We start from the raw sequence: 25,519 nt of genomic DNA on the forward strand, positions 1-25,519 counted from the left end.
CTTGGCAGCAGTGACAGAGCGGATTTTATTCCAACTCTCATTCACTGCAGAGGGGCAAGATGAACTATTCTGAATTAGTTAACGTTTTTAAAGCAAGCATATAGCGCATAGCATCCAACCTGTGGGGCAAGTTACTCACTTGCTGTTTATTTTTGGTCATGGGCAATTTAAACCTTATGCTTCTTATTTTATTTTTCTTCCAGTATGCATTTGCAACTAACATTTGCTTAACCTTGGAAGATAGTCACTTTTTTTTAAAGTCAAATTATTTATTTCATCCTGTTGTAATTTTTTTTAAAGTTGAACACAGTGAATGTCCTCACTCTGACATTAAAGTTTTCTCCAGTTAGGGTGTGGGGTGTGTTGGTAAAAATATTATAACGGAATCCCAAGGAGATCATGGATTCCTCCTTAACAAAAGGAGAGCCAGCAATTATGTTCAGCCTTGAAGCAAGGTGTAGTTTTACGTGCGACACAGTTAGCACAGTCAATAGTGCAGTCCATGCTTGTAACTGAGTGTTCAGTAGCTGGATGCTGCTGGTGCTCCTTTTCACACACAGGCTCAGGGACCCAGCTGTCAGAGGAAACTTGTATAAAAATGTTATGGGGAGCCCAAACAATGTGAGTTGCCCTGAGCCCCGCACCCCCCTCGGAACGGCCCTGCCTGCTATGCCTCATTCAACAAGGTATAACATTTTAAATGGTTTTCATCAAAGCATGATTGCAATAGAGATTGCTATCTGTGAGAATCTCTACGGTGCACTCTATTGAGGAGGGTAGACTCACTGACAGTAACTTATGTAAAAGCAAAAAACTGCGGATGCTGGAAATCGAAAACAAAAACAAAAATACCTGGAAAAACTCAGCAGGTCTGGCAGCATCTGTGGAAGGGAGCACAGTTAATGTTTCAAGTCCGCATGACTTTGTTAAAAGTCATAACAGAGTCATGCGGACTCGAAACGTTAACTGTGCTCCCTTCCACAGATGCTGCCAGACCTGCTGAGTTTTTCCAGGTGACAGTAACTTATTTATTCTGCGTGCATGTGGACCCCCGAAATTGCTGTCAGTTTCAGTAGAGCAGTGACAGTGAATGCTAACAGCTGCACCCTTATTACCTCAACAAAACCTGGGTCATTATATTATTTTCCTGGTTTTTTTTGTGTACTATTTCTACGTGAGATGACAAAGCCAGTGTTAATTCTTTGAATTGAGCTGGGACAGCGGAGACATAATGAGAAGGGCACTTAATTTCTACTGAGGCCTAAACTTATTTTGGAAAGGAAAATCTTAAAAGAAGGGAAAATCCCAAGATATATATATATATATATATATATATAAAACTTTTTAACAAGATCCGATCTAAGATAGATAATTGAAAACATACCACAAGAGAGGAAATACTAAAGCTCCTGTATGCTGTTCGAAACAGGCTGTATTTAATTAACATGTCTGGATTTGTACCTAGCAAACCAAGAATAGTCAGAATGAAATGCCATTAATCTAAACTGCTGTGCTTTGAGCATGTTGTGTTTTCACTTCAGCACCCAAAATTCTGCTTTTCACAAAAAAACAAAGGAGAGATCTACTTCTTTTGTTAATTGCAAAACAGTAAAGGAATATAGATATGTAAATCATCCCATAGCATAAATCCTTCCATATGTCTATGTGCTGCCCAGTAAGAGGAAATTCCCTGCTTCCTGTGTTACATTCCCACCAGTCAGCTGATCATAATGATTTCCATAATATAAAAGTAAAATACTGCAGATGCTGGAAACCTGAAACAAAAACAAAAATTGCTGGATAAACTCAGCAGGCCTGACAGCATCTGTGGAGAGAAAAACAGTTAACATTTCAAGTCTGTATGACTCTTCTTCAGAGCAAAAGGGAAGTAAAAATGTGGTGAAATATATACTGTTTAAGGAGGGTGGGACAGGTGAAGCTGGATAGAAGGCCTCTGATAGGTAGGGGCAAAGGAGAGATTGCAAAAGATGTCATAAACAAAAAGTCAAAGGGGTGTTGATGGTGGTGATACTGGCTAAAGGAGGTGCTAATGGTGACATTAAGAGTAGAAAGCAGAATGGCAGAGTGACAGATGGCCCTAGTGGGGGTTGGTGGGGAGGGGACAATGTGGGAAAAAAGATCGAAATAGGCTAAAAGATGGGGATAAAACAATGAATGGAAATACATTTTTTTAAATAATAACAATAGAAATAGGTGGGGAAAAATATATATATATATAAATTTAAAAATAAATATTTGAAAAAAGGGGATCAAAAGGGGTGAGGATGGAGGAGAGAGTTCATGATCTGAAGTTGTTGAACTCAATGTTAAGTCTGGAAGGCTGTAAAGTGTCTAATCGGAAGATGAGGTGCTGTTCCTCCAGTTTGCGTTGAGCTTCACTAGAACATTGCAGCAGGCCAAGGACGAACATGTCTGGATTTGTACCTAGCAGCCAAAAATAGTCAGAATGAAATGCCATCAATCTAAGCTACCGTGTCTTTTCGCCTATTTAGATGGACCTTTTAGCCTATTTCAGTCTTTTTTCCCACACCGTCCCCTCCCCCCACTTCCCCCACCCCAGACCCACTAGGGCCATCTGTCACTTGCTCCTTCTGCTCTCTACACTTAATGTCACCATTAGCACCTCCTTTAGCCAGTATCACCACCATCAACACCCCTTCGACCTTTTATGACATATTTTGTAATCTCTCCTTTGCCTCCACCTATCACTGGCCCTCTATCCAGCTTCACCTGTCCCACCCCCCCTTAAGCAGTATATATTTCACTACATTTTTACTTCTCTTTAGTTCTGAAGAAGAGTCATACGGACTTGAAACGTTAACTCTGTCTTTCTCTCCACAGATAATGATTTTCATCCTGGAAATACTGAATAATTGCATTCAGTCCCAATTATTTTTATGCCAAATTAGCTGAAAGATGTTCTTGCTCATATATATAACTGTTCTTCATTTGGGTGCATTATCGAGCAAGGAACACATTCATGCAAAAACCAAGAAACAGCTTCAGAGGCTGCACTAACATCCTCCCTACAAAGGTGCTCTTGGCATTCTAGCACCAAGAAGTCAACATAAGAACTGAGGATGGTTTATAAACAGGAATAGGCCACTAGGCCCAAAATGTCTCTTCCTCTGTTGATTGATCATCTCTTCCTATTCACCTTGCAATGTAGCTTTCAATCTCTTCTCAATGTACTCTCAATCCCTTCTTGCTCCAGAGTCAAACTCAGCTGACTCTAAGATATAGCATAAACTTTGTAAGGCAGAACCATGTATGGAGACCTTTTTGAGAGGGGCTTACTAGTGATCACTAAAAGAATCAATTAAGAATGTATATCTGGATTCTTCCTGGTCCAGACCCAGCCTGGAAATGCTGGTGGGTCCACATCTGCCCTGAAGGTGTTCTGTATGCTAGGTTCTTCTCAACAACCAGATCAATTACCTCTAATTGATTCAGCCCCTACCCTTTGCCACTTATTGCTTAACTATCCATTGTCGAAGTCCCTAACCTTACTACTACAGCTCCACAATGTTGCTGCTCATTGGCATACTCCCCAGGCTCACCGTTTATTGCTACTGCTACCTCGGCCTTGCTCCTCACTGCCCCGACCTCGTATTTCACTGTCACAGTCTTCAGCCTTTATGGTTCTGTGTCTAACACAGCGGCTGAAAATCCCTCTATACCACTCTTAGCTACTTTCATTCTACATATGTGTCTTACTTTCTCTCTCTCTCAATATGCCTTTGCTGCCCCCTTACTATTTCTCCAGATGTGCTTGAACTTCCCTCTCCTCATGTCTGAGCTTTTCTCTCTCTTTGTATCTGAAAAATTCACTCTCCATCACTCTGTCTGAAATTTTTTGTCATGATGTGAATTCTGTGTCAGCTTCTATCTCTTTCTCCATGCATAGATGAACTTTAATTCTTTATGCTAATTATCCTCTTGAGATACTCGGACTATTTTTGCCCTGGGCTCATCCAAAGACTCGTGTCTGTATCTTAACTCACACCGAGTCCAATTTATCCATCACCCTTTACTTGCTGTCCTACATTGACTCCTGGTGCAGCAACATCTCAAATTTAAAATTTTCATCCTTGTGTTTAAATTCCTGACTGGCCTTGTCCCTTCATATCTCAGTAATCTGCTTAGCCTTACAATCCTCAGAGAATGCTGCATTTCCCCAGCTCTGGCCTCTTGCATAGCCCCGATTTCCTACACCCCACCATTGGTGGGCATGCCTTCAGCTGTCTAAGACCTAAGTTGTGGAAACCCCTCACTAAATCTTTCTGTCTTTCCAACACTTTCTTTGCTCTTTTAACACCATGCTCAAAACTTATGTCTTTGAATAAAATTTAGGTCCCCTGTCCTAATATCTCCTAACGCGGTTAGGTGTCAAATTTTGTCTGTTATTGCCCCAGTGAGGCACCTTCAGATATTTTACTCAGGTAAAAATACTCTATCGATGCAAGTTGCTGTTGTTGTAATAATCAAGGTTTAGAAGAGATTTAAATATGTGTGAATAGGTAAAGACTATTTCCTTTAGGCAGCAAGTCAACCACCTTCCAAAACTGTGAGCCCTACCACCTAGAATGACAAGGGCAGCAGATGCATGGGAATGCCACCACCTGCAAGTTCCTCCCCAAGTCATACCACACACCATCCTGGCTTGGAACTATATCACTGTTCCTTCATTGTTGCTGGAACTCCCTCCCTAACAGCAATGCGGGTGTACCTACACCAAATGGACTTCAGCAATTCAAGAAGGCAGCTCACCACCACCTTATATAGGATAATTAGGGATGAGCAACAAATGCTGTCCTTGCCAGCGATGCTCACATCCCATGAAAGAATTTTTTAAAATCACTAGGGGGTCATCAATTTAAAATTCTGACTAAGAGAAGTTAGAAGAAACCTCTTTACAAAGTTGTTGGACCTTGAAGTGTGCTGTGTGGAGCTGAGGCAGAGATGGTTCTACCTATTAAGGGAAAAGCTAAATATTTGAAGCAGAGGGAGAAACAGGGCTAAGGGGAGAGAATGGGGTCATAGTAATTTGAATTGATCTAGGTAAGAACTGGCGCAGGAACAATGGACAAATTAGTCTCCTAGTGTGCTGTAAATCTATAGTTGTAGATAAGATTGTGAATACTGAGCTAGCTAACACTTAAGATTGAGACATATTTGAGCATAAGGAAATCAATGAATATAGGGATAGAGTGGGAAAGTGGAATTGATGTAAAAGTTCAAACATGATCCTCTTGAATGGTGGAGCAGGCTCAATGGACCATATGGCCTACTCCTGCTCCGATTTCTTAAGTTCTTACATTGTTAAGCAACATTCCAAAAGATAGCTGGTGGATCGAGCTCCCAAGATGGCCTTGAATCTCATGCAAGTTACTGCAGTGCTTATGTGAGTGACCCAATTTTGGGCTTCTATTTTGTTTTTTGCCCGATTTCAGAGGTTTTGAAAATATTGCAACACACTACAGACACCTACTATATTCATTAGGGTCAGTAGGTAGTTCTGGACATGTTCTTTTCCATGGAACCGCACCACGGAGTCATCCACTCCCAAGAGCACCTCAATGTTATAGTCGCCATCTTTTGCATGTCTACGTTGCCTCAGGGTTTCATCCAACTGCTTGTCAATGTTGTCATACATGTTGTCCAGGTCACCAGCTACACCAAACTGAGATCCTGTCAACAAACAAAAGCTGTATTTAGTACAAACTAAATTTGAGTGTAACCTTACCACATAAAACAGGGTAATCAAATGTTTTGCAGCTTGTATTTGAATATTATATAATAGACATGTATTGCATTTCCATGTGGTAACTCTCAGTAACGTGAGCTCAGTAAAAAGTGGTCAATTTTCCACATGACCAAACTAGGAAGGTCAGTGGAATTGGAGCAAGTGGCCAAGAAATGAAAGGGTATAAGAGGAAGTGGTAAGCCATTGAGCCTGTTCTGTATTTCAATTTGATTATGGCTGATCTGCACCACAATTCCATTTACTATTGTTTGTTCTATATTCCTTGATAGCCTGACCTAATAAAAATCTATTGATATCAGTCTTCAAAACTTTACTTGACCAACGTCCTTTTGGGGAAAGAGTTCCAGATTTCCACTCTCCTTTGTGTGAAGAGAGCGCTTCCTATTTCCACCCTTAAATAGGCTGACTCTAATTTTAGGATGTGCTCCCTTGTTGTTGAATCACCCATGAGTGGAAATAGTTTCTCGTTATCTATTCTACCGAATCGTTTTTAATTTTATACACCCCATTTTGATCATCCCTCAATCTTGTAAATTCAAGAGAGCACAAGGCATGTTTATGCAATCTGACCTCATAATTTAACCTTTAAAGCCTGCAATCCCAATTGCATGGTCAATATATCCTTCTTAAGGTGTGGGTGCCTAGAACTGAACACAATATTCAAGATCAAGTCTGACCAAGGCTCTTACACAACTCACTTTTGTATTCAAGCCTCCATGAGATAAAGGCCAACATTCACTTAGCCTTCCTGATTACTTTTTGTACCTATGCATTAGTTTTTAGTGATTTGGGTAGATGGACATCTTAATCCTTTTGCTCCGTCAAAACTCCCAATCTCACAGTGTCATATATTTCAATTTATCTTTCTTGGCTCCAAAGAGGATTACTTCACACTTTCCCACGTTACACACCATCATAGCTTTGCCCATTAATTTCATCTGTCTATGTTCCTTTGTAACTTCCTGCTCCCATCCACACAGCTTATTGTGCCTCAGGCTTAATGTCATCTGCACCAGGTAGGTGGAAGAAATGTTAAAGAAAACTTTAAAAACTTAAAAATTATATCGATGGAGCGGAAACCCCTCTGAGCTAAATGCTGCGGCCGCGGTGGCAACCTTCCCTGTCTGTGGCCTTTTCTGTGAATGAAAAAATACTTCTGCTCCCCACCACACCGCCCCCAACCCCACCACCAAGCTGCGGCTGGAAAGCCGCCTGCATTCAGCTGATGGCCTCCCTACCCAGCGGGGGAGTCAATCCACCGCTGGCAAAATGGCCACTAATGGGCTATTTGAATATTTAAAGTTGCTTCCCACCTCTTTGTGAAGTCAGTCCCGCTATTGGTAAAATTCTCTGACAGAGCGACATGGTCAGGGACCCGATCCATCATAGCTCCCTCTGATTTTATTGCCCTTCCCCGCACTATGGTTTCACATCTTGCAAACAGGCAAAACCCTGCCCAAGGTTACCTCTATTTTAGTGTTTGTTAATTTTTGCTGATAATCTCTTGTGCAGAACCTAATCAAATGCCTTCTGGAAATTTATATAGGCAACAACCACAGACACTCCCGTATCCATCAAGCTAGCTACCTTCTCAAAATATTCAACCAGACTAGTCAGATATGACTTATCCTTCACAAATACACACTAACTCTGTTTGATCAGCTCACACATATCCAAGGATGCCGTTCGTCTGTCTGATGATAGGTTCCAATAACTACTCCACAACAGATGGGTCTGTAGTTACCTGTTTTTTGATCCCTCAATAAATAAGAGAGATTTAAAATAATGTAACTAAAAGGTACAATTCTGAATTGAGAAAGCTTTGGAAAAAAATATGAATAAAGCACTTGCAATTTCCTCACCTATTTTAATAACTTATGGTTGAAACCATCAGATCCTGGAGGTTTGCAATTTTAAGTCCCATTATTTTCTCTATTACTATTTTATTATTTATATTAGGTCAATCTTGTATCACTGGTATTTTGTTCTCTTCCTCCATTGTGAAATAAGATTAAAAAAACTATTAATTGAACAACATCGGCTATTTTCTTATTATCCATTAGAGTCTCATCCACATTTTCCCATATTCCTCTTTACCACTCTCCTTCTCTTAATATACTGGGAAATATTATTGCTTTTCACTTTGGTATCCTTTGCAAGTTTGTTCTCAAGTTCTATTTTTGCACCTCTTATTATGTTGTGTCCCTTTGTTGTTTATTTACTGCTGTTCAAGTCTGCTGATTTCTGTGTTTGTCTTTTCTTTTAGCATGATAACTGTTTTTTACTTCAATTGTTAACATGAGATTCATAAAATACATATGCTGCAAGACAATAGCAGATTAAATTTAATACAGACATATAAAGTGCTACAAAAGGAAGGAAAAGTAAATGACATGCACTCATGTTCAAATAGCGGAAAGAAACCGAGGAGTCTTAGGAGATTCGTAGTTAAACAATCTAACCAATTGACTGGTGAGCAACAATCAACAAAACCAATAGCATGGTGAATTACATAAGCAAAACTGCAGAACATAAGTCAGAGCAAGTAATGACAAGCATTACAGTGCTTTAGTCAGACTGCTGGCTGTCAAGAAATGAGAGAGACGTTCAAGCACCGGAGACAGTGTGAGATAAGCCATGAAGCGGATCCCAGAGTCAGGGACGGAGATATAAGGGAAGACCAGTGAGATCTGGCTTTTCAGCCTGATAACGAAGGGTCTGAGAGGTAGTGAAGAAGTTAATCTAGAATATTATTTAAAATGAGACTGCAGAAGAAGTAGATATGCTCAAACTGGTACAAGGTTTGTTATCTGGAGATTCATCTTCACACAGAGAGTGAAACTGTTTCCACTAGCAGAAGGGTCGGTAACCAGTGGACACAGATTTAAGGTAGTTGGAACCAGAGGGGAGATGAGGAGAATTTATTTTATACAAGTTGTTATGATTTGGGATGCACTGCGAGAAAGGATGATGGAAGCAGATTCAATACTAGTTTTCAAAAGGAACTTGGATATTTACTTGCAAAGGAAATATTTGCAGAGCTATGGGGAAAGAGCACAGGAGTGGGGATAATTGGAAAGCAATTTCAAACAGCTGCCACAGGTCGAATGACCTTCTCCTGTGTTGTATAATTCAACAATGCTAACTGGTTAACCATTGCAATCACGCTTTCTACTTGGTGCCCATGAGCTGAATAGTCAGGTGACTTGATGGTCATACACATGCTTCTGCTCAACATTGATTACCTATAATTGGTTAGTACCTTTCATCAGCCACTCATTGGGGGGGCACCTTATATAATCTTCCTTGCTTGTCACTAAGAAAAGAGGTCCCATCAATTTCAAAGCAATGAGTTTAACTATTCTATTTCAGAGCAGGAGCTCAAAGAGCGAGTAAGCAATTTCTTTGTTTTTAACAAAAGCAGTTTTTGAGCCCAGAGGTAAGGGGAGTGTGAGGCGACTGCTGAGTAGTTGATGAGTTCTTATGTCCAGGCCAGAGACAAGTCTTAAGTTTATTTCTGGTAAGTTTAGCTAGTCACCGAATAAATAGAGACATGCCAGGGCCACTCAGTCCCCTCAAATGCATATCCTGTACCAGGTGGAAACTCGCGAATGCTTATTGTGTCCTGCTCAACCAATGCGCAGGAAGTGTGAGTAGTTGGAGGAGCTCGAGCTCAGGGTTTCGGAGCTTGAGCAGCAGCTGGTATTACTGTGATGCATCGGTGCGGTAGAGAGTTGTGTGGATAGCAAATTTCTGGAGGTGGCCACCAAGAGCTGAATAGTGCGCAACAGAGAGGGAATAGGTGACCACCAGATAGACAAGGAGGACCAGGCTCCTCCAGGGAGTACAGCCAGAACCCAGTGGGGGGGAGGCAGGGTTGCAGAGAGATAGGGGAAGGGCAAGGAAGGTCAGAAAAGCAATATTGTTAGGGGTTTCAATAGTTAGAAACTTAGGCAACATCAAAATGAGAGGAACAATGAGTGGAGACTAATGAGGTGCAAATGCTGAGATGGATGTGTGGTGTGACAATAAAAGACAATTTCACGAATCGGTACATCACATGGTCATTGAAGACTGTGGGAGCATCAATGAAAGTAGCCAGGAAGAGGTTGAAATGGTATGATCATCTGTTGTGGAGAGAGAGAGAGGAAGTATGTGAGGTGAGATATGGAGATGGGACTGCCAGGAGTAAGGAAAACAGGAAGGCCTAAGACCAGATAGGAAGATGCGATGGCACAAGACTCAAAGGAAGATGGAAAAAGATTCAATAGTAGCTTTCAAAAGGAATTTGGATATATACTTGAAAAGGGAAGATTGCAGAGCCATGAGGGATGGGAATAAGAGCAACTTTTGGAAGAGGAACGGGGGCATCACAGGAGGAGATGGAGAAGGGTGATCAACCAGCATTGCGGCAACACAGTAAAATAGGAGAAGCCAGAAGAAGAAGCTTTAATAGTTACAGGAACAGACAGGCTTTTCTGCCAAAAATGTAACTCTAGCATAGAATGTTACCTCCCTGGTGCCAGAGTCAAGAACGTCACTGAGTGGCTGCAGAACACACTGAAGGCGGCGGGTGAACAGCCAGATCATGGTCCTTATGGGTATCAATGACATAGGGAGATTGAGGGATGAGGTCCTGCAGGTAGATTTTCAGGAGCTACGAAAGAAATGAAGTAGGACCTCAAAGGTAGTTATCTCTGGACTACTTCATGCTCGTGAGTACGGAAATAGGTGGATATTGCAAATGAATGTGTGATTTATAAATGCAAAAGAGCAAGAGAATAACCAAGGAAAGAGCGGGGCTGACTATTCTGCTGTCACAAACTCAACTGAAATTACCATATACAAAAATGGTGGTCAATACTTAGTGTAAGAAATAAAAGGGACAATTTCACCTGCTATCACTCACAAGTATTGTAATTGCAGGAATATACTGTACACTGCCTAAGTGTCCAATTGCACATGCAATAATCAATAGTATTTGGATTTGCAAAGAGTAGCAGGAGTCGGGAGCACTGTTTGTGCTTACCCCCTGGGCATAGTTTCAGTTTGGGGCTACATTTAACTGGAAGATGATACTAAATACAACCTATTTCACCTGGTAAAACATCTGCACATGTATGATTCTAAAAAGGTGTGTTTGCAATAGGTAATGCATAATGTTGCAAAACATTAAACATAAGAATAGTTGACAATGATCAATGATGAAGGTTTTAATTTACAATGTTATTTCAGTCTAGGAGCTGTTTGGCAATTCAGAAACACGGTTTTTCATACTTTTGTGAAGTGTTTTTTCAAATATTTGCATTTTAGGGATGGGAAACAAATGTCTTGGCAGCAATGCTCACAGCACATAAAGGAATAAAAAATATATCTGTGTAGTCAAGTTGACAGTTCACAAGAGCTGAATTTTGTCTTCTTGTTTTCCCACTGCAGTTTGTGAAGATCGGTTGGATGAGGTGAATGAGAAGGTGAATGTCGAGATTAGTCTGCTGCATGTGCCCTGGATAATGACTCAAATTATCATTGACTAACTCACACTTATTCTCCCATTCTCACTCACTGACATGTACCCTCTGATGTTCATATACTCTCACACACTCAGTGAATTTACACACACTCTTTTACACTCCGTCACACTCTGGACGGAATAGTCCCAAATTTCACTAAGTGCAGCAGCGGGCGGGAAAAAGGACATTTTACCCACCAGCTGCAATGGCGGCTTTTTGCTCTGTATTGTCCCATTCCCGCCTCACAAATTATGCAGCCATAGGAAACACACCGTCTCACGGGCAGGCAGCCTTCGATTTGCCCGCCATGCCGTTACCTCACTGCTTCCTCACGCAGGATGCAAGCTGCAGCCACGTGCACAGTTCTCGATGCTTGCAGCCCAGAACTGCTCCGGTGAAGACATGGCCCCAAAAGCCAAGTAAAGTGCAGCCCCTCAATTCAGTGACACATCCCTGGGATATCTTCTAGATGCCATGGAGGCCCACCGTGATGTCCTCTACCCCTGTTCTGGCCGCAGGAGGCCCATCAGTCTCACCACTCCGGCTTGGGAGGCGGTGGCAGAGGTGGTCAGTGCCAATGCTGCACACAAGAGGTCGGCTATCCAGTGCAGAAAATGGATGAATGATCTCACCTGTGCCACCAGGGTAAGGCAACCATTTCATCACTCTAAAATCACAGACTCACAAGGCCATCACACATTCATGGCATCTCACTCACTGCCAGCTCAAGGGACATCACCACTCATTCTCTCACACACACCCTCACATCTCTATCTGACCTCATCTCCTCTGGAGACTGCCTCCTCAGCCCTCGCCATCTTAAGGCACTTGCACAGATTAACATGTGCCTCCATACACACCTTTGCATACCCGCCTTCCCCAGTACAGCCCTTCCTCTGCAGCCTCTTCCGTTGCCTGAAGCCACTTACCCCCCTTCCCCCAGCAAGTTCTAGTCCTGCAGACATTGAAAATCCAGCCCTGCCTTATGGCTGATCTGGTGGGTGGAGACCTGCCCATGAGCCCCCCTAAAAGTGATGTGGTGCTGTGAAGCCTGGCGCTGATGACCACAAGTGCTGCCCGAAGCAAGGCAGGCAAATAAACCTCAAAGTCCTGAGCGAAGTGCAGCTCACCAGGTGCAGGTTGCTTATGTACAGTTGTGAAACACTGGCATGATTCCCGGATGATCCAGCGTGGAGGGGATGATTCCGGCGAGCAGGGCTTATGATGAAATGCTAAAGTATTGAAATTAGGTTCCCGACGGGTGGAGCAGAATATCGCAAGCTGGTTTCATGACAGCGTGAAATCGATTTTTGGCTTTCTTGCTATATTGTCTGCCCATCATGATGCCTAACGCCAATAGGGCCGAAAATTTCTAGCCTCTATTTACTCACTCAAATTCTCTCAATCACTCGATCACTTTCATATTCACTCATTCTTATTTAGTAACACATCCTCTCATATTCACCTCTTTACCCTCATATACACTTAACCTCTCACTCACCCTTACTCTCTCACTCCCTCACTCAGTCTTTTACCCATCACTTATTCATTCACATTTTTTCTCACTCTCATTCAATGATTCGCTCATATATACTTCCCCCTCACTCAGCTAATCAATGATTTATTCTCAGGTTTACTTACTCTACCACACTTGCTCATTCCCAGGCTTGATTCATTCTCTCCCTCACTCTCATATTCACTCACATTCAAGCTCTCTGACAATCAGCATCACATTCCTTTTACCTGAGGGCAATGGGGCTGTAGCCTGATCCCAAAGTGAGACAGGATTATACACCGACTTTAGGGTGCAGATGAGTCCTGACCTCTCTCGTTGACTTGATGCCCCTCCCTCCTTGCCATTTTGTTCCATGGGATCCCAGACATAGACCCCAACAATCATTAATAGCATAGTAACAGCAGCCCTAAAGTAAAAGTGTGTCACTGGATTCAGTGCCTAGAGTTTGGCCACAACCCAAAGACTAGGGGCTGGATTTTGAACTCCCATTTCTATCTGTGTTTTCAGTAGAGTCGGAAACTCCACATGATTCCTGCCTCCATGATGAAAATCTAGCCCCAGGTCTACTGGTGAGGACACACACCCACTCCCTTCTGCAGCTGGCACCAGTACTTGTCATCCCTTTTCTTTTACCAGATGCAAATAGTTTTTTATTCTCTGAATGGTCCTCCAGCTTTGAGAACCTGCCTTCCAGCTTTAGTTGGCCAGGAAACCTGTCCTATGGGGGCACCTCATGAAAAATCCCAAAGAGTGACTGTTTCCCCTCCCTGGGGTGGTTCAGACCCACAAACAGTCCCAGCTCCTATTTCCTGCTCCCAAAGACCATAAGACCAAAGTGAAATTCAACCCCTTGAATATGTCAGCAAATGGAAAAATTAAATAACCTTTATGATTGTGCATTGTGTTGTATTGCATTGATTCTCAACCTTTTCGTGAAGGGGGCACAGGGTGGCATGAGTGATCTGAGGGGGAATGGGGTGGCAAGGAGGGGGGTGGGGGTGAGGGGCATGGAAGTGGACTGGGTGATGTGAGGAAGACTGGGGTTGCATGAGAGTGGAGAATGTGGGTTAGGGGGTGTTTAAATGATGTTGGGAGCTGAGATGCTGTGTTGGAGAATTGAGGTGGGCGTTCTAACTAGCCTGCCTCCGCACCCAAACTACTCAAGCACTTCATTATGGCTCACAAAATGCACTGTAAATCCAACCCTTTCATGAATGACAAAAATCCAAAGCAAGGTCACAAAGGGCTTGGGTGAGCATTTCGGAAGGTGGTTTTTGCGAGCTCATATGAAATTCCAGGCCCAGGTATACGGTTTTAATACAAATGCTCAGAAATTCCAACCTAATCCACCAACAGGTTATTACCATTATTGACCAACAGTTCTGGGGCATTCTCCTTGCCAGGTATCAAAATCTCCAGCAACATAGATCTAAACAACTGACTTCATTTAGACAGAGCTGATCATTAGATAGAGTTTATTTCCAAACTGTGTATAATTTAAGCACAAAAAGTGATGAATTCTGCTTGTTAAGGTCAGGATCAACACAGTGTTTGTCACTGGACTAGTATTCCAGAGGCCCAAGGTAATGCTCTGGGGACCCAGGTTTGAATCCCACCATGGCAGATTGTGAAATCTGAATTCAATAAAAATTTGGAATTAAAAATCTAACCATGACCATGAAACCATTGCTGATTGTCATTAAAAACCCATCTGGTTCACTAATGTCCTTTAGGGAAGGAAATCTGCCATCCTTACCTGGTCTGGCCTACATGTGACTCCAGACCAACAGCAACAGCAGTTCTTAGATGACCTCTTAACAAGGACAATTAGGGATGGGCAATAAATGCCGGCCTAGGCAGCAATGCCCATATCCCATGAACTAATTAAGAAAAAAATTAATCAGTTATTTAACCATATTTATCATCTGTGGTTTCAAATCCCTAAAATCCACAAGTTTTATTTACTGCTGTGTCAAAAGCAAGTGGTTCTGTTAACAAGAAACTTAATTGTTGTGTTTATATAGTGAAAATATGGCAGGCAAGCAACTAACATCTTTAACAAATTGTCTCACTTTTGGAAACTACACTGCACCAGTGTGGTCAGCAGCAAAGTGACCGCACTCGCCACTCACTTCAAAGGAAGCTGGCCTCAAAGACTGAGCAAACTCTCTGATGTAGATTTCCCCTTTCCCAACCTAAGTTTGAACCTGGCACTAAGTCAAGAGGATCTCCATGAGTCCAGCCACAGTGATGTTATCAAGTGAGACCAACAGTGACTATTCTTCACTGTTAATTAAAATTTTACAGACAGTAAAATAAATGATTGGGAAATGCACATGGGGTCAAGATCAAAGTTGAAATATCATAAACAAACTTGTAGAAAAGACTATAAATGTGAAATTTCTTAACATAATAGAGAAAATTGATATTCCACAATTGTATGAGCTTTTAGAGTTTGTGCAGTAGTGAATATGAACATGGAATGCTGTTAAACACAAGTTATACCTATTCAACAAGGTGTAATTTTTCTGAGGTTTTACAATATTTTAATGGTGTAAAGGGGCAAGTTCTCATCAGTTTCAATCAAGTTCTCATCAAGATTTCCACTTGATTGCAGAATGAGTACTTTAACAGCGCACCTTAGGGAAAGCATGACGGCAGCTTTCAGAGTTGCGTGTTTAATTGTGCATGTACAAGTTGCTGTTGGTTTCAGAGGACTGATGATGGCAAAAGCTGACACTTTTATTGTTACTACTAAAGCAAAATCTGAGCCATTGGTAATACTTGAGAATTAAACAATGGACTGAATCTTCCAAGGAGAGGCACTCACCGTTGGATTGCCACTCCATTCCTATTTTCTTACCTTGCACCGGAGCTCAGCATATCTTGCCCAGACTTCCAGATTGGGTCTCTTCCCCTTCCTCGTAGGGCAGGATCATGAGGGGAAGCCCAGCCATGCCCCCCTTTTATGGCACGAGCTGCTGTATTCCAGCAAGTAGAGAGTTTAAGGGTCTCAAAGCCACTTTGAGAAGGTACAGAGAGATGGTAAGTGTGAGAGCTAAGTGGGTGAGGGAGTAGGGTGGCAGGAGGGTGAGGGAGTAGGGTGGCAAGTGGATGAGGGGGTAGGGTGGCAGGCGGGTGGTAGGGTGGCAAGTAAGGGGGTGAGGGGGTAGGATGGCAGGTGAATGAGGGAGTAGGGCAGCAGGTAAGTGAGTGAGAGTGTAGGGTAGCAGGCAGGTAGGTGGGTGATAGAGTGGTAGGTAAGGAGGTGAGGGCATAGGGTAGCAGGTGGGTGAGCGGGTAGAGTAGCAGGTAAGAGGGTGAGGGGGTGGGGTGGCAGGTGGGTGGGTGAGGAGGTAGAGTACAATCATCAAAGGTCAACTAAGCATGGACAATTAATGCTGGCTTTTAACTGTGATGCCGTGTCAATTTTATTTTAAGGGGGTCCCTTGCCAGGTTGAATGCAGCTGAGCTTGTAAAGGGATTGCAAAATGTGACACTTCCTTGCCACTGGAGGGTCAGTAATTATAACTTAGCCCCTTTTAAAGACCTCACTCATAGGGCAGGATTTTTCGGCCCCACCACCAACAGGCATCGTCGCAGGCAGGATGGGAAACTTTGGAGAGCAGTTAAAAGTCAACAGCTCTCCAAATTTTCCCATCTCATCCGTGACTATGCCTGCCGGCAGCGAGGCTGGAAAATCCTAGCCATAGTGTTCTAGGCCTAGACATCCTTGTGGTGACCATAATGCAACTTGTTGCTGTTGCTCTTTATTTCAGAGTCTAAATGATTAATATGTTTGTACAGAAGTGGTCCCGACAACATGTGAAACTTCCACTCACTGTAACCCTTTGCTGTCCGCCTTTCAGCCATTCCTCCTCCGTAGCCACTGTTTTCCCTTTTGACATATGGGCTGAATTCCTTTAACCAATTTATTACTGAGCACCTTATCAAGTGCTTTCTGGGAGTTCATACGAACCGCAGCTATCCTTTGCTACCCTTTGCAACCCCATGTTGATCGTCTCTCATCAGTCTGTGCCCTTCTAATTTTCATTTATTTTGTCCCTAATTATAAATTTGTGACACAAGGTCAACTGGTTGATAGTGGCCCTTTCCTTTTTTTTTGAACAAGGGATAAAATGTGCCATCTGCAGCACCTTAATACTACTCACTTAAAAATTCATTTCTGAAATACCACTGTAAATCCCATTGCTGATCCTCTTCAATGTTCAAGGGTGTAAAATAGCTGTACCTGGATATTTAGTATCACTAAGTGTTCTCCAGGCCCTTAAGGATTATTTATTTTCTAATCCATCTATGTTTTGGTTTAGTTTCTATCTGCTCAACCATAACCCTTGCAGATTTCCTTCACTCTCCTTTGCAAATACTGAAGCAATGTATTAATTAAGCAACTCTAATAAACATCTTGCCATGTTCATTTTTGAATGCCCCCACACTAGTCTCCTTTCTCCAATGTGTATTTTCTCCTTTCCTTTCATACTGCTCTTTGACCTCTTTATTGTTTTTATTTGTAAATTGAAGAAAGACTGGTGTTTATTAGCCATTGTACATGAGCTCAGTACATCCCGAAGTGTTTCATATCCTAGAGAAGGAACTTGCATTTATATAGTGCCTTTCACAACCTCAGGACGTCCCAAACATTCAATCGCCAATGAAGTGCTTTTGAAGAGTAGTTACTGTTGGAATGCAGGAATGTTTCTCAGATGACACCACCTTTCATAATACCTCAACCCCCTTTGACTGGGTTAGGGAAGGGGAGGGGTGTCTGTTACAGGTCCTCCCATTACTGGCTCTGTGGGTTGTACCGAAGGGTCACAGTTTGCTGCAGCCAGCACATTGCTTTCATTGTCATTGCAGCACTAAAGAGAATCAAATTGGCAAACTTCATTAAGTCCTAGCAGCGCAGACTGGAACAAGCCATACAAGTAACATCAAATAAAATGTCAGAGTTTGCCTGAATCCTTTTGAAATCACAGCAGTCAGAGCCAAAGAGGAGACTGAAGCATTAGTGTAACTCGGCCTCTGTGTTGTGTGATTAGTTCAGCAGGTCAGTGTGATAATTGCACACATGTGGAAAGAAGATTAATCATCTTAGCGTCCAAAAGCTGCACATATCAACAAGGTGAATGGAGGCACACTCAGGGGAAATAAAGTATTCTTCAAAACCATTTTAAGCTCACTGTTCACAATATAACGTCAAATATATTTCTCCTTTTGAGATGAAGAAGCCTGCCATCATTCCTATGTGTAGTAGGGGCTCAGTGAGATTGTGATCACTCAATCTCCCTCCTGAACATACACATCTCACCTTAACAGAAGAAATGAAGAAGTCCAAGCCCTGAAATGTCACCTTAATTCTGCTCCAGGGGTGCATTGCAGGAGGGGTTCAGCGAGGGATGCTTTTCAACGGACCTCAGAAACGTGGGATTTCCATCCCTCTTAAGAAGCCATGAAAATGGATTTCCAGGGCTTAAGGTGAGTGGAAGCTCCTTCCGTTCACTCTCTCGCCTCCTGATGGCATTTCTGGGAGCTAAACCTGGGAATTCTCCTAATAAGCTAAGTTGCTCAAATTCAATTGGATGGGAAGGCAGTGGCTGGGAGCCCACAGAATGCATGCCTGCTCTTCTTGAAAGTGCCATTGTTCACCAGGAGTGCTGGGTTAGGAAATCAGCCTGCTTTTTCTGAAGAGTCTATAAGCTCTATCTGGATGGGTGCATTAAGAATGGCCTTCCTCTTCTTTAACTAGGAAGCATGCACATTCCTGTGAAGTAATCATAATTATGCAGCCCAACAGTAGACCACATAGGTTGCCATCAGGGAACAATGATTCCACATAGTTATTCAGCTTTTAGAAGATATCATTGAGATTACACTAACACACACTTAGCCGGGAAATCAGGACCAAACCGTTGCTGGTTGGTGACCTGGAATTCCCCTTCCGTCTGCTTCTTCTGCACAAATCTATCAATGATTGAGGCAAACACTCCACTCCAGTCAGCTAAGTGCACTGAACACGCGACAGCAGAGTGACGGAAAGCCATAAAAAGACTACAGTTGCACGTCGAATACAATTTAGATTAGTCAGCTCCTGTCAGGCTTGGCAGTGGAGATTGAAGGGTTAGATTTAATGCTGGTGCCAGGGGTTCCACTGCCGAGGCTGAAAGTGGGGAGACAGGATGGGGTGACCCCGTTTCAGTAGCCTGCGGGACCCAAGGCTGCATCACTAGGGCTGCATCACTACTGAGGATGATCACTCGCCCCAAGAGTTGCCAGACAATCAGAGGGTCAGCAGCACCACCAGGAGCAATAGCCAATGTTGGGGCTGCACTGCAGGTTGAGGGTCAATCAATGATCATGCACCCTCAAAGTCAGCTAAGTAGGGCCCCTGCTCCTAGCCCTCAAGTTCTCCGATCCCCAAGGTCTCTCAACCCAAATCCCAAGATTAATCAGCATAGCCAAAGATATATAGTATTAAATTTTAATTTACCTTATTGCTCTTTGTGTGACCTCCCTGTGAACAATTTGGTTGCTGGATTTGCTTATGTGACAACGGTGACTGCATTTAAGAGAAGATTTATCATTGTAAAGCATGCATGTCTTCAGAGTGTTTCTTAGGGAGCTAGGAAGATGACTAGCATGCAGCATCTCAAAGGCAGTTCACCACCATCTTCTCAAGGGCAACTAGGGATGGGCAATAAATGCTGGCCCAGCCAGCGACACCCACATCCCGTGAATGAATGAAAAAAAAGGTTGTAATCTCTGGATTACTCCTGGTGCCATGCACCAGTGAGTATAGAAATAGCAGAATAGAGCAGATGAATGCGTGGCTGGGAAGATGGTGCTGGAGGAAGGGCTTTAGATTCCTGGGATACTGGAGCCGTTCTGGAAGAGATAGGACCTGTACAGGCTGGACAGGTTGCAGCTCAACAGAGCTTATCAGATGAGTATGTTTGAGGCCTAGTTTGCTAGTGCTGTGAGACAGGGTTTAAATTGACTTGCAGGGGGATGGGACCCAGGAACTAGAAAGGACGAACAATGGATACAAAATATCGGGAGAGACAGATAGCACTGAACAAAAAAATAGTAAAGTATTAGTTGGGGTCAGGGTAAGAGGAAGTGCAATAAGGTATAAGTTAGGTTAATGGTGAATGTATCTAAATGCATGAAGTATGGTAAATGTGGTTGGTGAACTGCTGCTGCAGATAGCCAAATGGGAGCCTGATGTTCTGCCAATAACAGAGGCCTGGCTCAAAAAATGCAAATTTGGCTGAATGACAAGAAACCAAGAGCAGTGGTGAATAGTTATTTTTCAGGTATAAATGGTTATTAATGAGGTGGGAATGGGACAATACGATGCCAAAACCCGCCATTGCGGCCAGCGGGTAAAATGACTTCTTTCCTGCCCCCTACCGTACTTTGTGCAAACCTGGGACGATTCCATCCATAGACTGGAATGGGACGACACGTGGCAGGTGAAATTTAATGCAGAAAAGTGTTAAGTGATACATTTTGATTGGAAGAATGAGCAGGCACAATATAAACTAAAGGGTACAGCTCTAAAATGGGCTGCAGGAACAAGGAAACCTGGGGTTAGGTTACATGTGCGCAATTCATTGAAGGTGGCAAGATAGCTTGAGAAAGTGGGTAATAATGCATATGGGATGCTGGACCTTATTATTAGAGGATTCCCAGCAGTTGGCACTACTTTTCTTGACATATATTAATGACCTAGACTTGGGTGTATAGAGCACAATTTCAAAATTTGCAGATGACACAAAACTTGGAAGTATTGTGAACATTGAGGAGGATAGTGATCGAGCTCAAAGAGACATAGGCTGTAATTTTCCGATCCCATGGGCGTCGGGCATGGGGGTGGGGGGAGACAATATAGCGAGATGGCCAAAGATCGGTTTCACGCCGTCATAAAACCAGTTTGCAATCATCTGGTCCACCTCTCAATGACGGGCCGCATTTCCCGCCGCTGCACATCAGGAACCAGCATCTTCATTCCGGACTTTGAGGTTTGTTTGCCTATCTTGCTTCGGGCAGCAGTCATCAGCACCAGGCTTTGCAGGCAGCACCACATCACTTTTAAGGGGGCTTACAGGCAGGTCTTTACCTATCAGACCAGCCATAAGGGGGAGGTGGCTTTTCAACAGCTGCAGGGCTTGAGGCTGTTGCTTGAGGAAGGCAGAAGAAGTGGCTTCAGGCAAGGGAAGAGGCTGCAGGGCAAGGAAGGTACTGGGAAAGGTGGGTATCCCAGGATGTGTGTGGGGGCACATATTAACCTGTTCAAGTGGCCTCAAGATGGTGAGGGCTGAAGAGGTAGTCTCCAGGGGAGATGAGGCCAGATGGAGATGTGAGGGTGTGCGTGAGAGAGTGAGTGGTGATGTCCCTTGAGCTGGCAGTGAGTGAGAGTTGCAATGATGCGTCACTGAATCGAGTGGCTGCACTCTTCTTGGCTTTTGGGGCCGTGTCTTCACTGGTGCCGTCCTGGGCTGCAAGCATCGAGAAGAGTGCTCGTGGCTGCAGTTTAAATATGGCGCCCTGCGTGAGGAAGCGGTAAGGTGATGGCGTGGCTGGGCAATTGCAGGCCACTCGCCACATGACAGTGTGTTTCCTGTGGCTGCATAATTAATGAGGTGAAAATGGGACAATACGGCGCGAAAACCCGCCATTGTGGCCAGCGGGCAAAATGACTTTTTTCCCGCCTGCTACCGCACTTCATGCAAATCTGGGATGATTCCGCCCATAGACTGGAATGGCAGGTGAAATTTAATGCAGAGTGATGTGAAGTGATACATTTTGAAATGAAAAATGAGCCCTGATTCTGAAATTCCTGCCCCAGAACCCAGCACCCTCCATTTTCGCCAGGAGAAGCAAAGGGGTGGGCTGTAGTTGACACATCCGCGGTTTACAGAGGCAGCTGCATATTGAATAGTGCTGCTGTCTTCAATTAAACCTAATTCTTGCTAGTAGGATGCCCAAGTCACACCTTGCGGGCTAAACACTTTTCAGGAGAAGGTCTAAACTTACCGGAGTTCTTTGAAGTGGTAGGGCATCCTATTGAAGAGGTAAGGGACTGTTTTGAATAGGTCCAGTAACACTTTTGAGAGAGGTCAAATGTTTTGGGAGAGGTCAAGTGCCCTTTAGCATTGTTAAACTTAGGCATGAATGTGCATAACAAGTGGATGAACTCATTGGAGCTGCAAGCTGTTAAGGCATTTAAATCTCCTACCCTTTAATTTTAAAAAAATCAGTGCTTGCTATTTTACTCTGTTGACATAAATCTGAGGGTTGTTATTGTAGGATTTATGCTGCATGACTGATTTTAGAACCTATCATTATCACAGTGGTGTCTGTCAGTTCAGTTTACTTGACAGCTCCAAGTGGTTATAAAGTCTTGGATGTGGGGCTATGAATACAAATGCTTGTTTTTACAAGGGATTAAATACTTGAAGGAAATGTAGTGAATGTCTTTTCATCAATGAGAGCTTTTTTAAAATAGTGAAGTCATCAACAGACACTCAGAACTTTATTTTACTTCATCTCAGCATGGGACCTGAGGCCTACTTATAATGGATACTGGATGAGTCAGTCTGGAGGGTGTAAGTGCAAAGGGTGGTGGGTAGGGAGGATGGGTTGGCATGAACTGGCACTAAATTGGCATGGGGCTATGAAGGACCATTGGGGGTGGATAGAGGGGCATAGGTTGGCATGGAAGTGATGAGGAGCCATGAAGGGTGGGTAGGGAGCATTAAGGTGGCATGGGTTGGCATGGATGGGGCATGGCGAGTGTGTGGGGGTGAGGACTGTTTGTTGTTGATTGTTTTTTTTTACAGGTGGGACAAATTCCCAGATCACCGAGGCAGGCCTTTCACATAGCCTGCTTCCCCACCCAGCAGCCCCTGTTGCTGCCTTCGCACTGTTTCTGGGTGCAGTGGGCCCAACTCCCATTAACACCTGCCCGGCAGAACGAAAATAAGAACATCTGGGCCATTTCTCCTGACTTGGGTTTGTGGCGTCGGGGATTTTCCCTGGCTCCGCACTCCCAATGTGAGAGCGAAAACCCTGACCATAGTTAACGACCAGGTCGTGACCATTCGTCAGAACTAATGACCCGAAACATCGATGGGGATTTTCCAGTCCCTCCCGCAGCCGGAGCAGTCACAGGCGGGAATGGAAAGTTTGGAGACGCAGCCAAAGATCCATTGACTTTCAGCAGGACTGGAAAATCCAGCCGCAGGTGGGACTGACAAAACCCGCCCATTAACTCGGTTTTCCTCTCCACAGGCGCTGACAGACCAGCTGAGTATTTCAAGAATTTTCTATTTTTACTGCAGATTTCTAGAATCTGCAGTAGTTTACTTTTAGGTTGAGAGGAAATTTGATAGGGGTGTTTAAAATCATGAGGGCTCTAGACAGGCTTGATAGAAAGAAACAGAGGACATCGACTTTTAGATCAATGGCAAAAGAACCAATGGCAACATGGGGAAAAACCTTTTTACGGAGCAAGTGGTTAGGATCTGGAATGCACTGCCAGTGAGTTTGGTGGAGGCAGATATAATCGTGGCTTTCAAAAGGTATTTGCATAATTCTCTGAAGAGGAAAGCATTGCAGAGCTATGAGGAAAGAGCTGGTGAGTGGGGCTAGCTGAGTTGCTCTTGCAGAGAGCTGGCACAGCAAAAACAGATTGACTAGCCTATTACTGTGCTGTAACCATTCTATGATTCTATGATTCATTCTATAAAAGGAATGTGAAACAACAACAACTTGGGCCTTTTATGTGATAAAATGTGCCAAGGTGTTATATAAAAAAACAGAATATGATAACAAACCACATAACCAGATATTAACACAGGTCAGCAAAAGCTTGGTCAAAGAGGTAGGTTCGAAGAATTGAGTTAGAGCGAGGTAGAGAGGCACAGAGGTTTAGAGAGGGAATTCCAGAGCTTAGGGTCTAGAGAGCTGAAGAGACAGCCACTAATGGAATGGGGTGTGGTGTGAGTTAGGACACAGGGCAACGGAGTTTTAGATTACCTTAATTTTACGCAAGGTAGAAGATGGGAGGCTGGCCAAGATAGCGTAGTCAAGTTTAGATTAGCAGAGGTATGTGAGAGTGTTTCAGCAGCAGATGAGCTGAGGCAGGGGCAGAGTCAGGTAGTGTTACGGCAGTGGAAATAGGTGGCCTTAGTGATGGCATTGATATGTAGTTGGAAGCTGGTCTCGGGATCAAGTATGATATTAAGGTTGTGAACAGTCTGGTTTAGTCTCAGACATACGCCAGGGAGAGGGATGGAGTCTGTGGCTACGGACTGGAGTTTGTGGCAGGGACCAAGGACAATGGCTGTGCTTCTCTCAATATTTAATTGGAGGAAATTTCTGTTCATCCAGTACTGGATTCTGAATAAACAATTTAGATAAAGTGGAAGATTGAAAGAGGAACAAGAAGACTTTGTTCCAAATATGGGGGAATGTTGCCCCAGCAACACAATCTGAACTTGCAGCCTTTTACAGAAAATACATTTCTTGATGACTTGCCTGAAATAATGGGATTTTTAATCATTTCTGGAAATTTTTCTTAAATATCAGCAGCTTTGAATCAGAAAGCCCAGACTATTTTCTCTGCCAATTATGTCCTCATGAATAATTGTGTCAGAAAGAGTCTGAGACACGCCACCTCGCTGGGGATCCAAACGGTGCAACATGTAGTTCTTGTGCATTTAAAGAGGAAGTAACTTTCTTTGCCATGAGCTTACTTGCTTATATAACGCAGATTGCTAAACAATTCAGAGAATTCTTGAGTGAATTCCATGAAGAAATTCCACAACTTTGGCACATCAGGAGGTTTTAGTTACACCGTTAGGCTGGAAAGGCTGGGCTTGTTCTCCTTAAAGCAAATGAGATTGAGGGGAGATTTGACAGAAGCATACAAGATTATGACAGGCTCAGATGAGGTAGGCATGCCAAAACTCTCAAATAAAAGCAAAATACTGTGGATGCTAGAGATCTGAAATAAAAACAGAAAGGGCTGGAGAAACTCAGGAGGCCTGGCAGCAACTGCGGAGAGAGAAACAGAGTTAACATTTTGAGCCCAAAATGAATCTTCTTCGGAACTGAAGAGAGGTAGGAATGTGATGGAAAAACTCTATCTCTTAGCAGATGGTAAAAGGACTAAGAGAAACATATTTGAGATTTTGGGCAAAAGATGCAGAGGGGGTGTGAGGAAGAACTTTTTAACGCAGCGAGTGGGTAATGACCTGGAACTCGCTGCCCACGAGGGTGGCTGATGCAGAGAAAAAGGTTTCCAAAAGAAATTGGATGGGCGCTTTCAGGAAAAAAACTTGCAAGGCTATGGGGACTAACTGGACTGCTCTGCAGCCAGCCGGCATTGACTCAATGGGCCGAATGACTTCCTCCTGTGACTCTAATGACTCTATGATATTGTTCAAATAGTTAAACTGACTTGCCTTCAAAAAAAGGTCACCCTCGTTCATTGGCCAAATTATATCCTTAGCAATGATTTGTATGAAATAAGGAAAATCACTTGGAAAATTCCATGAAGGCTTTAACTTGACTGTTAGAAGTGTTATGGCTTTACAACGGTATGCAAGCACAGGTTAACTGGAAGAAGGAGTGATGTCACACAGAATTGTTCCTGAATATTGAAAAACCTGTTGAAAT

At 43.3% G+C, this 25,519-nt stretch overlaps 1 protein-coding gene across 2 annotated transcripts in view; it reads right to left on the reverse strand.

Annotated features, from left to right (window-relative positions):
• Positions 1 to 25,519, reverse strand: part of LOC144698292 (A disintegrin and metalloproteinase with thrombospondin motifs 3-like) — a 335,384-nt gene that overhangs the window by 138,082 nt on the left and 171,783 nt on the right. For both annotated transcript variants that reach the window (XM_078570263.1, XM_078570260.1), the window contains exon 5: positions 5,513 to 5,712. In XM_078570263.1, the coding sequence (XP_078426389.1) occupies positions 5,513 to 5,712 (200 nt within the window). The remainder of the gene's footprint in view (positions 1 to 5,512; positions 5,713 to 25,519) is intronic.

This window comes from Cetorhinus maximus, chromosome 2 (assembly GCF_964194155.1).
Source record: "Cetorhinus maximus chromosome 2, sCetMax3.hap1.1, whole genome shotgun sequence".
Classification (NCBI taxonomy): Eukaryota; Metazoa; Chordata; class Chondrichthyes; order Lamniformes; family Cetorhinidae; genus Cetorhinus; species Cetorhinus maximus.